Genomic DNA, 15,404 nt, shown 5'->3' with positions numbered 1-15,404 from the left:
AGATCACATTTAAATTATTTCTCTAATAAAAGTAGGATCCACAAGTATAGAGCTAAACAATATCACGAAGTTCGACTAGATACAACCGATCTTTATCACAATACTTATTCGACAGAAACTAACCGGAACTGGCCTAAAGCCAACCAGGTCCAAAAGCCCTTCGCAAATAGATCTCAAACCCAAATGTTACCATATGTAAATAAAAATTAGTCTCAGACAAACAGGAATACTGTGGATTCCTATGCAGTAACAACAAAAGCAAGCTCTTCTTTGTGTAACCAATCCCTCCTTATTGTTCTTGCTTTGGCTCCCTAAGCTCTGAAATGAAGGTATTGGTAAGAGCAGAATCACCGATAAATGAGGCCGCCAAAAGAAGCAACGCCTGCAAAAAGAGTAACAAACTCTAACGTTAAAAGAATTTAAACAGATGACTAATCTTTGATGTCCACAAAATGGGATGTCTTCAACCTCCAAGGCTTCAACTTTGAAGGTCAACGTATGGATTGACTAAGGAAATCCCAAGGGACATGTAATCTGGTAACAGAGATTCCACATAAACTAATAAAGCATAACATAAGTGGCTGAACATCAACTGCCTGTACTAGCTAGTTTACCTGTCTCGAGTCAAATCTACGATTTTTCAATAGGGATCATTTCACCAACCTGATATTCTGTTGACATTTTCTAAATTGAATGTATGCTCTCGATTTTATGATAAACCAATGGCCTAAATTGTTAAAAGAACTTGCAAATCTGAAACCAACTGATTCTTTCAGTAAGGTTAACCAACCATTATAAATGACAACTCACCTCCCTCTTGCCCACATGCACGGTATGATCCTCGATGTCAGTGAAAGGTACCTTCAATTCCTGAAGAACAGAGATTTCAAGGATTGGAGATATCGGTCTTACAACTAGATTGTCAGTCACTGTGAAGATAGCAGGTCCTCTCAGAAATCCTTGAGCACTTTTATCTTTATCTTCATGAGATTTGGGATCCACAACATCAACTTTAACCAACTCCGCTGAACTATTATCAGGAATACAGGATTTGTCAGTAGTTAACTTCTTGTCCGCATAATAAAACGAGGTCTCCTCGATTCCTAACAGAGGGTTCTCGCATCGAAAACCGGGTGCAAGTTTTGGATTGACCAACAATTCCTTGTGGTAATTTGACTTCAAGTATTGCTCATCAAGATCTTGGACACTCTTGTACAATTGATCAAGACAGCCTTTCCACGAAACATTCCGCATCTTTGTTAATATAAACCCAAGTGGGAGAGTCAAGAAACTGCAGAGTAGATTAACAAAATCCTCTTGTGCTTCTGCATAACAAACAATCTTTTTAGACTTGCTAACTACAAGCTTAAGAGAAATGTTTTTCTCTTCCTCATTGATTGTGTCGCCATGCATTTGAGAATCAATCGATGTTCCTTGACTGGAATGTACATCTCCCAAATCCGGTATTGGTTTGTTCTTCAGAAGAGTTTCAGTCAAAGGTGTCTTTGATACAAACGAAAGCATAAGCAAATTCAAAACCTGGAAAATATAAATCAAGTTAAACACCACTTCTATTGTTGTTGATGAAAAAAAAATAATTGAAGGCACGAGAAAGAAATACCTCCGGAACTCCCATATTGAAAGTCAACTCCTCTGTAGTTTTAGAATCCGTGACCCCTAGCTTCGAAAACAAACAAATGCTTGCTGCACTTACTGGGGATATGACCTGTAAATCATCGGTAATTATCAGCCTGGATCGCCCTTTCACAAAGACTCCTCCAGCTTGAGTATTATCCACCGGAAAATGTATCTCCCTTGTCAAGGGACAAGTACAGGAAGGACAGAGGATATCTCCATAATAGCTTAAGAAGCATTTGTCATAGCACAGAAAGTACCGTGTCGGCCTACCATTGTCAATTTTCAACTTGAGGTTCTTGCATTGACAATCAGCAGCATTGCAGGGAAGTAACAACATATCTCTACATGCATTTGACCGGAAGTCATGCACATCAAATTCCTTAATACTCTGATACAAATTTCTCATACAACCTATTTCCATCGGTACTGAAGATGCACAGGCAAGCCTGACAATCCTTCCCATTGGCATTGTCAAGAAACTGAAGAGAACATCAATAAAATCACTGTTGGACTCAACGAAGATAATTTTGTTGCTTCCCGTGTCTATCAAGGCCTTCAAGCTTACATTTTTGCGATTCTTCGCACGCTTTTTTTCAGCCATGATTGAAAGAAAGTATAAGGTTGGCTTGCTATCCTGTTGTTGAACAAATTCAGTAAGCAATTGTCACAAATATTTGTTGTAGGATAATGATAACCGAAATAAAGCCTGTGTAGTCCGTGCTGATGTGAAGTTGTTTCCCTCCTTAAACATGAGAGAAGCTTCAAAATACAAATCAACTACTAGGAAAGAGAAAATCTTGCGGCAAAAAGAAACTTAAAAAAAAAAAAAAGCAATAAAAAATTTTTCCATAATATTTGCAGTAATCTTTTTTGAAGTTGTGTCCGTTTGATAACCATTTCAGTTTTAGTTAACGATAGTGGAGATATTCACTGGAAAAGTGTCGGAACGAAAATCATTTCATTTTCACCTTCAAGATTTCATTTTCATTTTTTCTTCCCAACACTCAGTCATATACTTTCCTCGTGTCTCATGCACAAAAACGAAAATCAAAACCCAACACCAAACCAAATGGCCCGCAATATCACGTTGTTATTTTCTTTTTTTCATTCTATGTAATATAAAATTTTGAAGTGTCAACTTTCCTAATAGAGTGAACCATTTTGTGCTTGATTACCAAGAAACATATGATCCAACAAGTTAAAAAGTAAATAAAACAATAAATAAAAGGGTTTTAATTACCTTAATTAGATGCAAAAACTCCTTCAACCTTCCAACATGCAAAATCTGAATATTTACCAAGAAACAAAATCAGAATCCTAAAGTCCTCATCATCTCAAGTACACTTGACCATAAAAAAAAAAAAAAAAAAAGAAGTTTGAAGATCAAACCTTTCTGGGTAGAACTTGCGAGCCAAAGTAAATGGATGAAATCAATAAAAACACATCATCGAGTTTGGTGGAGAGAAAGTAAAGCGAGTGTGGCCCCATCATTTTCGAAGAAAGTAATGCCCTTGAATGAAAAGCTAGGAAAGAGATCTTCTCCAGCGTGATCTGGACCTTTCAAATTTCATTTACCGATAAAAAATTATTATATATTTTAAGAGATCAAAACAGATGGATTATTAGATGAAATTTCAAAGGCTTAGATCATTTAATCCAATAGTCTTGGAAAAGATGAGGATCTCTGTCCAAAAAGCTAAAGCTAAAATGTTGACCTATAAGAGCAACTTCACCCTTAAAAAAATGAGCTGGTCCAAAGTCCATTTAATCCACTTAAATGAATAATAATTGACTCCATTCAATAGCCATTATTTTGAATTTCAATTTTTTTTTACAGTTGGAAATCCAACGGACACAGAGGCACCACTTATCCCTACGCCAGAGTCCCACCTACACAGTGGGCCCCACCTCTGAAACACTGTCGGCAACTCGCGCCCACGCGCGTGTGTTTTCCATGCGCCTGGTGCAAAAAAAAGATTTCACGCAGCTGACGTCAACCTGGCGTCATGTAGGCCGATCTTTTGCTCAGTCCATTATGTGCTGGGCTCAAAGCTGGCCTCCACTTTGGGCCAGCCTATTGGGTGGGGTGGAAGGGGTTTTTGGGAGGACTGGCCTTAAAAATAGGCTTTGGGATGACACATTTGTAAGGAGTGGAAGTGCTCGAACATGAATAGATTTTTTTAGTGTGCCTAGAACATGAAACGAAATACTACATGCTTTTATATATTGGAGGAATGTTTTTTTGAAGTGCCTCTCCAATTGTACAACGAAATGCGATGTTCCGCTCTATATTCTAAGCACACTGAAAAATCTTTTCATAACATGCACCTCTAGACTCATAATCTTCTTATGTTTGTGTATTACTTTAAGTTGAACCTGATTTCTGGTTCACACAAAAAGGTTTGAACTTCCATAATTTTTTTTTTTTCTTTCTGAAATGTATATTGTCCTTGTACTGTTGATCTGTTCGGACTGATCCGGTCCGAGTGCTCTGCTTGATATTTTAATATACATTCATCTAATATACTATGAGAAACTTACACATAACATTATATCATTAACATATAAAGTCATGGTATCAATGTACCGAGCTATTAAAGTTGTTCTTGCAATTACCCCAACAGATAATAACCCAAACAACAGAAACAAGGGAAATAAAAAGAAAAGAACCAGAACCAAGGAACAAAGCAACAAATGCATCCTCGATCCCTAACGAAGGTAAGGGTTGGATGCTTAATTATAGCAGAGCCTCAAACGAAAGAAGCCACTATAGAAAGCCGGCAATGGAATCACATATTCTGGTCCGATCTACTGAAATATATCCATGGTTTGGAATGCTTGTGTTTGACAACTTCATATGAGCAAGCTATTCTTAATACTACGCACCAATTAACATATTGGCTTTGGTTCAAGTTTGTAGCAAGTCTAGCGACAGAAGCATCGCCACATCATATTAGCAAACCGAGCAATTCGACTGATACAACCCGCACCATGGTGCATAGGCTTGTAATTATTTGAAATGTAGTTGTGGCCTTATCTGTTCACTACCAAGTGTTATCCCGTTAGTGTTTGAAATTGGAATTGGCTCATCCGTTCAAGTTGCAGATTGCCGGTACTTAATGACATTCTTTCGTTGATGGCTAAGGAATACACGAGTGAGAGCAGAACCAAATCGAAGAGATGTCACCAAAAGACGTAAGGCCTGCAGCAAGTAACAAAACAGGAGACAACAGTTAAAACGACGAGACATATAAACTGAAGCTTTAAAAAAAAAAGCATGGAAGATGCAAGAGCAGTTAAATGGAAGTGTAACCAAATGTTGAGGACTCAAGGTTACCTCCTCCCTGCCAACCTTATAATTTTGCACCTTCATTTCGTTCAAAACAGAAATTCCAAAGAAAGGAGATATAGGCCTTACGATAAGACCATCAGTTATGTTGAAAATCATCGGTCCATTTAAAGATCCTTGAGCACTTAAATCACCTTGAGATTCTTGCAATGAGACTCGGCCCCATTGCAGGGATGTAGCAACATCTCTCTACATGCTTCAGTTTGAAAGTGACGAGCATCAGCATTACCAACAATCTAAATGGACAAGAACTAGTATCTGCACGCTCCCCACGTGGAAAAAAATTTGGGTATGACCTAAACACCGAAACCACTACCTGGATTAAATACTATTTTCCAAAGTATAAAATTAGTGTTCACTTCATGTTATAACACGTGGATTAAATACCAACTGATGGTATTAAGATGAAACTAGTACATTCGAACTTGCACACACACACGCAAACACCAATCTCAAGTCTGCATAATCATGAAAACATTACGGTCCTGTTTTGAAACAAAATCATCGTATCCTCTTCATCAAATGTAACCAAGCTCTGGTTATTCTTGATATGGCTCGCTAATGAAGGCATTCGTTAGGGCAGAGTCAGAAGCAAAAGAAGCTACCAAAAGACTCGGAGCCTGCAAACAAATAAGGAATGTTTCAGGAGTCTTTAGCAAGCTTTTTAATTAGTTTCCGAAATTCATTAAAACTTTGATTAGAATAAATCAACTGTCTTTGCCAAATGGCCTAAAGTGCTTAAAAGATCATGCTAATTAAAACCCAGAATTCTGTTGGTAGAGGTAATTGAAAAATATAACTGATAACTCACCAACTTCTTGCCCATAAGCACAACTCTTTCTTCAATGTCAGTGAAAGGTACATTCAATTCGTCAAGAACAGACAGCTCAAAGATTGTAGATATCGGTCTTATGACCAGATTGTCAGTTACTGTGAAAATCGCCGGTCCTTTTAAAAATCCTTGAGCACTGGAGTTGTGATCTGTGGGTTCGATTTTAAATGACTCCGATGACCTATTAGAATGGATAAGGGAACTATCAGTAGTTAGCCCACTGCCAAGATAATAATATGAGGCTTCCTCAATTCCTAAAAGACTGTTGTAGCAAAAACCAGGAACAAGCTTCGGATTGAGTAGCATTTCCTTGTGATGATTTGACTTCAAGTATTGTGCATCGAGATCTTGGACACTCCGGTACAACTGATCAATGCATCCCTTCAGAGACCCATCCTTTATCTGCTTTGTTACAAACCCAAGTGGCAGAGTTAGAAAACTGAAGAGTAAATTAACAAAATCCTCCCCGGCTTCTGCGTAGCAAACAATGTTCTTAGATTTGCTAATTATAAGCTTAATAGAAATGTTGTCTTCTTCCAACAGCACCGTCTCTCCTTCTGTTTGCGGATCAATGTGTACAACTTGATAATTGTTGTCATGGTTCAGTTCGGCCACAGGTTTATGATTCAGTAGAGTTTCGGTCAATGGCGTCTTTGATACCAAGGAGCTTATAAGCAAATTCATAACCTGGGAAAAAAAATCGCTTCAGAAATTGCGATTGTAATTTTAACGAAAAGTTAATTAAGGTACGCATAAATCAACAACTGAGAACCTCATCAACTCCAATATTCAAATTCAACTCCTCCGTAGTATTCCTATTGGTGACTCCAAGCTTGGTAAATAAAGAAACGATTGATGTGCAAAAAGGGGAGATCAGTTGTAAATCATCGGTAATTAGAAGCCTGGCTCGCTCTTTTACAAAGGCGCTTGCATCATCCACCGAAAGTGAAATCTCCCGATGCCTGGTATCCATGCACCCTACACACAAGAGACCTGGGTAGTAACTAAAGAACTTACTTGTGGCTGTGTCCAGGCAATAACGAGAGCATACAAAGTACTGTGTTGGCTTGGCATTGTGATCAATTTGCAATACAAGGTTCTTGCAATGAGATTCAGCCGCGTTGCGGGGAAGTAACAACATTTCTCTACATGCATCTGACCGCAACTCACGTGCGTCAATTTCCTCCACACTTGAATACAAATTGTTAATGCAGCCGATTTCCACTGGTACTGAATGCTCACGACCAAGCTTGATTATTGTTCCCAAGGGGATTGTCAAGAAACTTAGGAGAACATCGACAAAAGCATGGTCGGACTCTATGAAGATAACTTTGTTGCTCCGCTTATCCACCAAAGCCTTCAAGTTTATCTTGTTCTCCATGGTTGGACTAGCTATGAATTGTTAAGAGGTTGCTTTTTTTTCTTTTTTTTTTTTTAATCCCTTCTCTGAAGAATTTCAGTAAGTAAAGTGGCAGAAGCTATTTCCTGCTGAACACGACAGGAGCTAATGAGAAATAAAAATTTGCGGTATTAAGTTTCATAAGTAGGCAGAGGTTACGCGGATAACAAACATGATTCATATCTAAACAACCTGAATGCAGCAATTAATTGTAAACTCCACCTCCTACAACTGATAAGTGATGAATTGGAACGTAGAACAAAAATAATACGATTTCTAGAAGCAGTTATGACAGAGACTGTACTAAATTCCAGGTTGGTATTAACATAATACGTATCAAGCAGATTGAATCAGTCCAGACAGATCAACATTACAAGTACAATTAAAAGTTAAAAACATGGAATTCAAATATCAACCTTTTTGTGTAAAACTGTGAATCTGAAGTAATGGGTGAAGGTAATGAGAAGACAAATACTTATAAAACAAGCTCAGCTTAAAGTAATACACAAGCGGAAACACATTATTAGCGTAGAATGCGTAGAGAGACAGTAAAGCGGCGATTACTGAAGTTTGGGGGCAAGAGGTGCATGTTATGGCCCAGCATTTTAGCCTTTTGCTTTTGAAAAAGAGAATTACTCGAGTGTTAATAGCATCTCTAAACTTAATATAAGATTAATTACTTCCAATTCCAGCTAACGAGGTGTTGATAGCAACTCTAAACAAGATATCAAAGGCGAGAACTTGTCTGCCTCGCCCTCACGGAAGTTTTATAGTGACACTACTATGTTGTGTTATTAATCAACATGTTATAATACGAGTGAATTGATAATAAAACGTGAAAGTGTGATGGTACCAGCGAAAAATTACTCAGCATCATCGTAAATTTTCACTGACTGTGCCTCTAATCAGTGTGGACCAGAAAAGTTCGTGGCTTCTACTGTTAAAAAAAATACCCGTCCAGAATAAAACAAGGATTACACTTCTACGCGGTCACTGATTCTCAATTAACCGATCTCACGCTCACAGTGATGAAAATTCAAAAAGTCCTTGCATTTTCACCACCATTAGGTTGATCGCGTCACTGATGCTCAATTAAAAAAAGGACCATTGATCTCGCAGTGATGAAATTGCAGAATGGAGCATCACAGTGACCTTCTAATTGAACAACAAACTGATAAGATCGGTCAAACAAATGAATAATACAATCCGTATAAATAAATAAAACCCGCATTAGATACCGAGAGTCAATAATCAAACAAACCTTCACTAAAATATCCTTAAGTAATATCTTTAAGCAACTAGTATTAGTATGGTGCCATTAATATACATAGCACACCGACATAAAGAAGTGCAGACGCTGTACTATCCATCCAGTTCCAGTTTATAGAAACAGAAGAAGCATCACCATCATGCATTAGATAACCAAGCTCTGTTTAATTATACACATTGTATATGATTAATCGTTCTTTGGCTGCCTAAGAAAGACGTCAGTTAGAGCAGATTCGCCTAGAAAAGAAGCCACCAAAAGATGCAAAGCCTGTAACAAGGAACAACATAAGAATCGACACCCATTAAAATTGACGAATTAAGGTACCTTTGTCAATAAGTAATGGCCAAAATTTGAATCATTAACTCACCTCTTTCTTGCCAACCAGAACACTTTCCTCCTTAATGTCAGTCAAGGGTACAGTTAACTCGTTCAAAACCGAAAAGCCAAAGAGAGGGGATATAGGCCTTATGATCAGCTTGTCAGTTATCATGAACACTGTCGATCCTTTCAAATACCCATGAGGATTTTTACTGTCCAGCAATTTGAGTGGAACCGTCACTGCAATGGAAGGGATTAGTTTTTTATCTGTTGTTAATATATCCCGCAAATGTCCCTCTTCATTCCAAAATGCATAATAATATGAGGCTACTGAGCCATCCTCGACTCCCAAAAGATAGTTCTCGTAGCAAAAACCAGGATAAAGCTTGGGATTTAGTAGAATATGTAGAATTTGATGTATATTTGCTTGATTGAACAATTACAAGATGAAACATATATATAGGAAAGAAAAAGAACATAAACCTAATTTTGCCTAACTTGCCTAACTTGCCTAACTTGACTAACCTAACTTGCCTAACTTTGAACAAGAAAATTGACTAGCCTACCATTATTCCAACATGTTTATTTCATGCATTTTTACACAAGGATTCCAACCTAACTTTGTTTGTCTAACACTCCCCCTCAAGTTGGAGAGTGGATGTCAAGAACTCCCAACTTGCGTAACATACCCGAAAACTTTTCTTTCCCAAGAGGTTTGGTAAACAAGTCTGCCAACTGTTGTGCCGTACCCACATGCTTGGTCTCTATTGTGCCATCTACAATCTTATCTCGTATAAAATGACAATCCATCTCAATGTGACGAGTTCGTTCATGAAAAACAGGATTGGCAGCTATATGTAACGCTGCTTGATTATCACAAAATAAAATGGAAGGACCATCCAAAGGAATGTTCAAATCCTTCAACAAAAAACGAAGCCAAACTATCTCGCAACAAGCACCTGCCATGGCCCTATATTCCGCCTCTGCTGAAGAGAGCGAAACGGTTTTCTGTCGTTTCGTCCGCCAAGAAATCAAAGAACCGCCCAAGAATACACAATACCCAGTAGTCGAACGGCGAGTGATAGGGCAACCTGCCCAATCAGAATCACAAAACGCAGTTAACTTGGTCTGGTTGTCAGAACGAAATAATAAACCTTGACCTGGAGTAGCCTTCAAATAACGAACAATACGAAGCGCAGCATCCATATGAGATATCCTTGGCTCGTGCATAAAACGGCTTAGAACATGCACAGAATAAGTGATATCCGGCCGAGTGATAGTGAGATATATTAACCGACCTACTAATCGTCGATACTTTTCAGGATCCTTGAGAAGTTCTCCTTTATCAGATAATTTTGTGTCATCCATAGGAAAAGCAATGGGTCGTGCTCCCAAAAAACCATAGTCCTTGAGAATCTCTAATGCATACTTGCGTTGAGAAATATAAATCCCTTGTTTGGAACGAGAAACCTCAATACCCAAAAAATATTTTAAATCACCAAGGTCTTTTATCCGAAAATGATCACGGAGAAAAGACTTCAGAGAATTAATGGCACTAGCATCATTGCCTGTAATCACAATATCATCCACATAAATAAGCAAAGCTGTGAAAGAAATACCAGACTTTTTAGTGAACAATGAATAGTCAGCTTTGGATTGTTGAAAACCGGCAGAAATGATGGCACTAGTGAATTTGGCAAACCATTGGCGAGAAGCCTGCTTAAGACCATAAAGTGACTTGTGAAGGCGACACACAAGATTCTCCCCCTGTCGCCGAAGACCAGGAGGAGGAGACATATAGATTTCTTCATGTAAGTCACCATGTAAGAAAGCATTATTAACATCAAGCTGATGAAGAGACCAAGACTGACTAGCAGCAAGAGCAAGAAGACAACGCACCGTAATCATCTTAGCAGTAGGAGAAAAAGTGTCATGATAATCAATACCTTCAGCCTGAGTGAAGCCTTTAGCAACCAAACGAGCTTTGTAGCGGTCAATAGAGCCGTCGGATTTGTGCTTGAGTTTGTACACCCACTTACAACCAATGGGAATTTTGCCAGGGGGCAAGGAAGTTAAAGTCCAAGTACCATTAGCATGTAAAGCTTGAAGCTCCTCAGTCATAGCACGTTGCCAATTGGGGTCAGTGGCAGCCTCGGCAAATGAGGAAGGCTCCACAGTCCGACTGACAGAGTTAATGTAAGAAAAATGTCTGGGAGAGTAACGGTGATAAGAGAGAAAATTACAAAGTGGATATCGCGTACCTTGTGTAGAACCGGGTTGCGAAGTCGAAGATGGGTGGGATGGCAGAATCACCTGCGAGCAAACGTAGTCTTTTAAATAGGATGGAGGTTTATGGGCACGGGAAGAGGTGCGGGGAAGGGGAGGATTGGTAGGTAGTGGGGGGGTAGGGATGTCCGTGGGTAAAAGGGTGAGAGGTAAGGAAGTAGTGGGGGGGGAAGGAGGGGATGCCGAGAGGGCAGGGGCATGGGGAGGAACAGGTAATGGGGCAGCAAGGGAATCTATGGGAGGCGTGGAAGGGGAGGAAGGTGGAGGAGGGTGAGGCGTCGGGGCAGGAAGGGGTGGGTTATATGTAAAGTCCAGAGGAGGTGGGATGGGTAGGGTAGGCGAAGAGGATGGGATAGGAGGGTGAGAAACGGCATAAGGGAAAGTACTTTCGTGAAAGATGACGTCTCGACTAGTGAAAATGCGGTGATTGTCGAGATCGTAAAGGGTATAAGCCTTTTGTCCATGAGGATAACCGAGAAAAATGCAACGATGAGCCCGAGGGGAAAATTTGGTGGTGGGAGTGACAGAGGTGGCATATGCCAGACAACCAAAGACGCGGAAGTGGTCATAAGATGGGGTTTTCGAAAAGAGAACCTCAAATGGGGATTTATGATGGAGAAGACGGGTAGGGAGACGATTGATGAGATAAGTAGCGGTAAGAACACATTCCCCCCAAAACTTGATAGGAAGATGGGATTGAAAACGAAGGGCGCGAGCGGTTTCAAGAAGATGACGATGTTTTCTTTCAACAACGCCATTTTGTTGGGGGGTATAAACACAAGAAGTTTGTAAAAGCACCCCATGATCAGAGAAAAAACTACGAAGAGATAAAAATTCACCACCATTGTCAGTACGAATGCATTGGATGGTAGTGCGGAATTGGGTAGTGACATAGGCAAAAAAATCCTTAATTAATTGTTGAGTGTCGGATTTATGTTTCATGAGGAAGACCCACGTAAAGCGAGAAAAATCATCCACAATGGATAAGAAATAATTAGCACCAGAAAGAGAAGATTGACGATTCGGGCCCCAAATATCACAATGAATTAAAGCAAAAGGGGAAGTTGATGAAATTGAACTCAAAGGAAAAGGTTGACGAGTTTGTTTTGCCAACGGACAAACATCACAAATATGACTAGAATCAAAAGTGCAATTAAGAGAGCTAGATGCTAAAGCTTGCAAACGAGTGGAGGAGGGGTGACCTAGACGCCTATGCCAGAGGGAGGAGGGGATGGTAATGATGTTGCAGAGAGGTTGACGGGTGGGGAGAGAAGAGGTAAGGGCCACAAGGTAATACAGATCGCCACGTCGCTTACCCACACCAATCATCGCCTTCGAAACCAAGTCCTGCAAAACACACCAAGAAGGAAAGAAGGTTATGGAACACGATAATCCATCTGTAAGTTTACCAACCGATAAAAGGTCCACTCGGAAATTAGGGACACATAAAACATCCTTCAAAGTAACTGAGGAATTTAAAGGAAGAGTGCCGGTAAAAGTAATGGGAGCGGAAGCACCACTAGGCAAAGAAACAGGCGGCAAATGTGAAGGAGAACGATTAACCAAACATGAAGCGGAAGAAGTAATATGATCCGTAGCACCACTGTCAAGAATCCATTGACCATGACGAGAGGTGACAGGTAACAAACCCTGGGAAAAATCAGTAGTGAGTACGGCATTGGCCTGAGGAGAGGTGGTGGTGTCACGTAGAGCAGCTAGAACACGGGAGTGCTGCTCGGCAGAGAGGTCAGGCATGGCAAGCTGCAAGTCATGTAAAGTGGGCTGGGTCCCGTGCACTTGGTGGGTCGCTGGAGTAGAAGAGGAGGCGGGGGCCTGGGTGCCTTGCACGTGATGGGCCTGGGTGAAATTATGGGGCCGGGAAGCAGAAAACCGTGGCTGCTGGGGAGGACTGGAAGGTGCATGGCTGCGGGAAGAACTGGAAGCAGTGGCACGGCGCGGTGGTCGCCACGGTTGGCCATGGAGGGGATGGCCAACGGGATAGCCATGAAGTTTATGGCAGGTGTCTCGGGTATGATAATCAAAATTGCAGTAGGTGCAGTGGAGGGGAGGACGAGCAGAGGAGGGACGGGACGGGCCACGAACAGCCATGGGAACGGCAGAGAAAGCTGCCGAAAAAAAAAAAAAATTAGGGCTAGGGTTATAAACCTGCTCTGTATACCATGTAGAATTTGATGTATATTTGCTTGATTGAACAATTACAAGATGAAACATATATATAGGAAAGAAAAAGAACATAAACCTAATTTTGCCTAACTTGCCTAACTTGCCTAACTTGACTAACCTAACTTGCCTAACTTTGAACAAGAAAATTGACTAGCCTACCATTATTCCAACATGTTTATTTCATGCATTTTTACACAAGGATTCCAACCTAACTTTGTTTGTCTAACAGAATATCCTTGTGGTAATTTGACTTCAAGTACTGCTCATCAAGATCTTGGACGCTCTTGTACAGCTGATCAATGCACCCCTTTGAAGAGGCTTCTCTCATGTATTTGACTACAAATCCAAGTGGAACAGTCAAGAAACCGAAGAGTAAATTGACAAAATCCTCTTCTGCTTCTGCATAACAAACAATATTTCTTGACCTGCTAACTGTTAACTTAACAGAAATCCTTTTTTCTTCTTCCTCAATCAGGATCATCTCTCCTCCAAGCATTAGAGATTCACTACGTATTCGTTGATTAAGATTTGCATTACTTAATAACTCTTGTTTGGGATTGTGACCCAATAGAGTTTCTGTCAATGGTTTCTTTGATACGAATGAGCGCTTAATCAAATTCAGAACCTGGAGAAAAAGACATGAGGTGAGAAACACAAAACTACAGGTATAACAAAAATAAAATAAGTGCCAACAACGCTCAATTACCTCATTAACTCCTACATTCAAAGTCAGTTCTTCGGTAGTACTATTCTCACTCAAGACTCCGAGCTCCATAAACAAGGGATTGCTTGCTACAGATAATGGGGATATCACATGTAAACCATCAGTTACTATGAGACCACCGAATTCGTTGACAAAGATGCCCCCATTTTTCTCACAAGTGGATGAACCTGAAAGTCTGCACTTCACATTCATGTATGCTCCACACTGACAACGGACACCTTTGTAGTGACTTAATAACTTATTGTCAAAGGTGCATTGCCAACTGTCACACAGAAAGTACCCCGTCGGCTCATCATCATCAATCTTCAGTTTGAGATTTTCGCAATGATGTTCAACCCCACTGTGGGGACATAGCAACATCCTTCTACATGCTTCAGTTTGGAGATGCTGAACATCAATTTTTTCAACACTGGCGTACAAATTGCTCATGCAACCTATTTCCATTGGTACGGAATGCTTTCTGGTATTTCTGACAATTGTTCCCATTGGTATTGTTAAGAAACTAAATAGAACGTCGATAAAATCATTGTCAGACTCTATGAAGATAACATTGTTCCTCTCCTTGTCCACCAATGCCTTCAAGCTTATGATATTCCTTGCAGTTTCATCAGCCATGGATTGTAAGAAAGGATATATACTCTCGTCTTTTTTAACCTTTCTTGGTACAATGGCAGTAAGCAACTGGAACAAATAAGCTACATACGGTGAAAGATTAAAGGTTACAGAATAAATCATTCAATAATTACACCCTTAAGGTACGTTCCAGCATATAATTTTCGAATTACTACCGATACGTGTGATGAAATATGTACAATACAAAGATGAGTAACAATTAATTTTCAGATGAATATATTAAATATCAAGCAGAGTACGCATAAAACACAGTGCAACAGCTCAATTCCAAATTACATTAGAACAAAAAATAAAGCATGGAAGTCATTGTACAAACCTTTTTCGGCAAAATTGCCAAAGAAAGGACGAGGGTAATGAAAACAGACTTAAGAAAAGGGTATGCTGAAAGTACTATAAGCAGAAAATGGTCACGACTCTGGAAAGACCGTAATTAAAGTGAGGATCACTTGAGGGGGAGTGCATACAAAGGGCCAGCATCTTTAGCTTTTGAAAAGAAGTATTCATTACTTGACTAGGAAGAAATTTATGGTTTCATCGGACCTGCAGATTCGAAACTATAAAATTAAGTATAGCATTATGTCTTTAACCTCCAGCTAATCAGGTGTTAACAGAATCTCCAAAGGAGACATCGAAGGCAACCAAATTTTGGTTAAATTGGGTATGTAAAGAGATATTGATGCATTTGATAGCTGACTGTGACTACAGCTGACAAGGTCTACTGAATTACGAAAAATACAATTGAAAAAAAAGAAGAAGAAACCTGCATTAGAT

General features: G+C 39.8%; 4 protein-coding genes across 5 annotated transcripts; all 4 read right to left on the bottom strand.

Moving 5' to 3' along the window:
• On the bottom strand, nt 1-3,138 carry LOC103963244. 2 transcript variants are annotated; one of them, XM_009376036.3, is made up of 5 exons: nt 3,028-3,138; nt 2,879-2,923; nt 1,622-2,272; nt 811-1,539; nt 1-382 (listed from the first exon to the last, which is right to left on the bottom strand). In XM_009376036.3, the coding sequence occupies exons 1-5, from the start codon at nt 3,127-3,129 to the stop codon at nt 290-292; spliced, it is 1,620 nt and encodes a 539-aa protein (XP_009374311.2). In that variant the 5' UTR covers nt 3,130-3,138; the 3' UTR covers nt 1-289. The 2 variants fall into 2 exon arrangements, with proteins under 2 accessions (XP_009374311.2, XP_048424885.1); XM_048568928.1 differs by lacking the exon at nt 3,028-3,138 and having other exon boundaries at nt 1,622-2,380; nt 2,879-2,929.
• A 1,851-nt stretch (nt 3,139-4,989) lies between these two features.
• LOC103963246 lies at nt 4,990-6,601 on the bottom strand. Its single transcript, XM_048568828.1, has 2 exons — nt 5,799-6,601; nt 4,990-5,607 (listed from the first exon to the last, which is right to left on the bottom strand). The coding sequence occupies exons 1-2, from the start codon at nt 6,501-6,503 to the stop codon at nt 5,527-5,529; spliced, it is 786 nt and encodes a 261-aa protein (XP_048424785.1). The 5' UTR covers nt 6,504-6,601; the 3' UTR covers nt 4,990-5,526.
• Nucleotides 6,577-7,200, bottom strand: LOC125470369. Its single transcript, XM_048569330.1, has one exon. The coding sequence runs from the start codon at nt 7,198-7,200 to the stop codon at nt 6,577-6,579; it is 624 nt and encodes a 207-aa protein (XP_048425287.1).
• A 1,226-nt stretch (nt 7,201-8,426) lies between these two features.
• Nucleotides 8,427-15,051, bottom strand: LOC103963248. Its single transcript, XM_048569329.1, has 5 exons — nt 14,950-15,051; nt 13,983-14,695; nt 13,490-13,901; nt 8,856-9,232; nt 8,427-8,755 (listed from the first exon to the last, which is right to left on the bottom strand). The coding sequence occupies exons 2-5, from the start codon at nt 14,613-14,615 to the stop codon at nt 8,675-8,677; spliced, it is 1,503 nt and encodes a 500-aa protein (XP_048425286.1). The 5' UTR covers nt 14,616-14,695; nt 14,950-15,051; the 3' UTR covers nt 8,427-8,674.
• Between the last annotated feature and the right edge of the window lie 353 nt (nt 15,052-15,404).

The sequence above is a fragment of a genome, unplaced genomic scaffold, assembly GCF_019419815.1.
Source record: "Pyrus x bretschneideri cultivar Hongxiangsu unplaced genomic scaffold, Pyrus_bretschneideri_v1 Contig5, whole genome shotgun sequence".
Taxonomy (NCBI): domain Eukaryota; kingdom Viridiplantae; phylum Streptophyta; class Magnoliopsida; order Rosales; family Rosaceae; genus Pyrus; species Pyrus x bretschneideri.
Note: the sequence above shows the minus strand (reverse complement) of the source record. Positions and strands in the feature narration are given on the sequence as shown.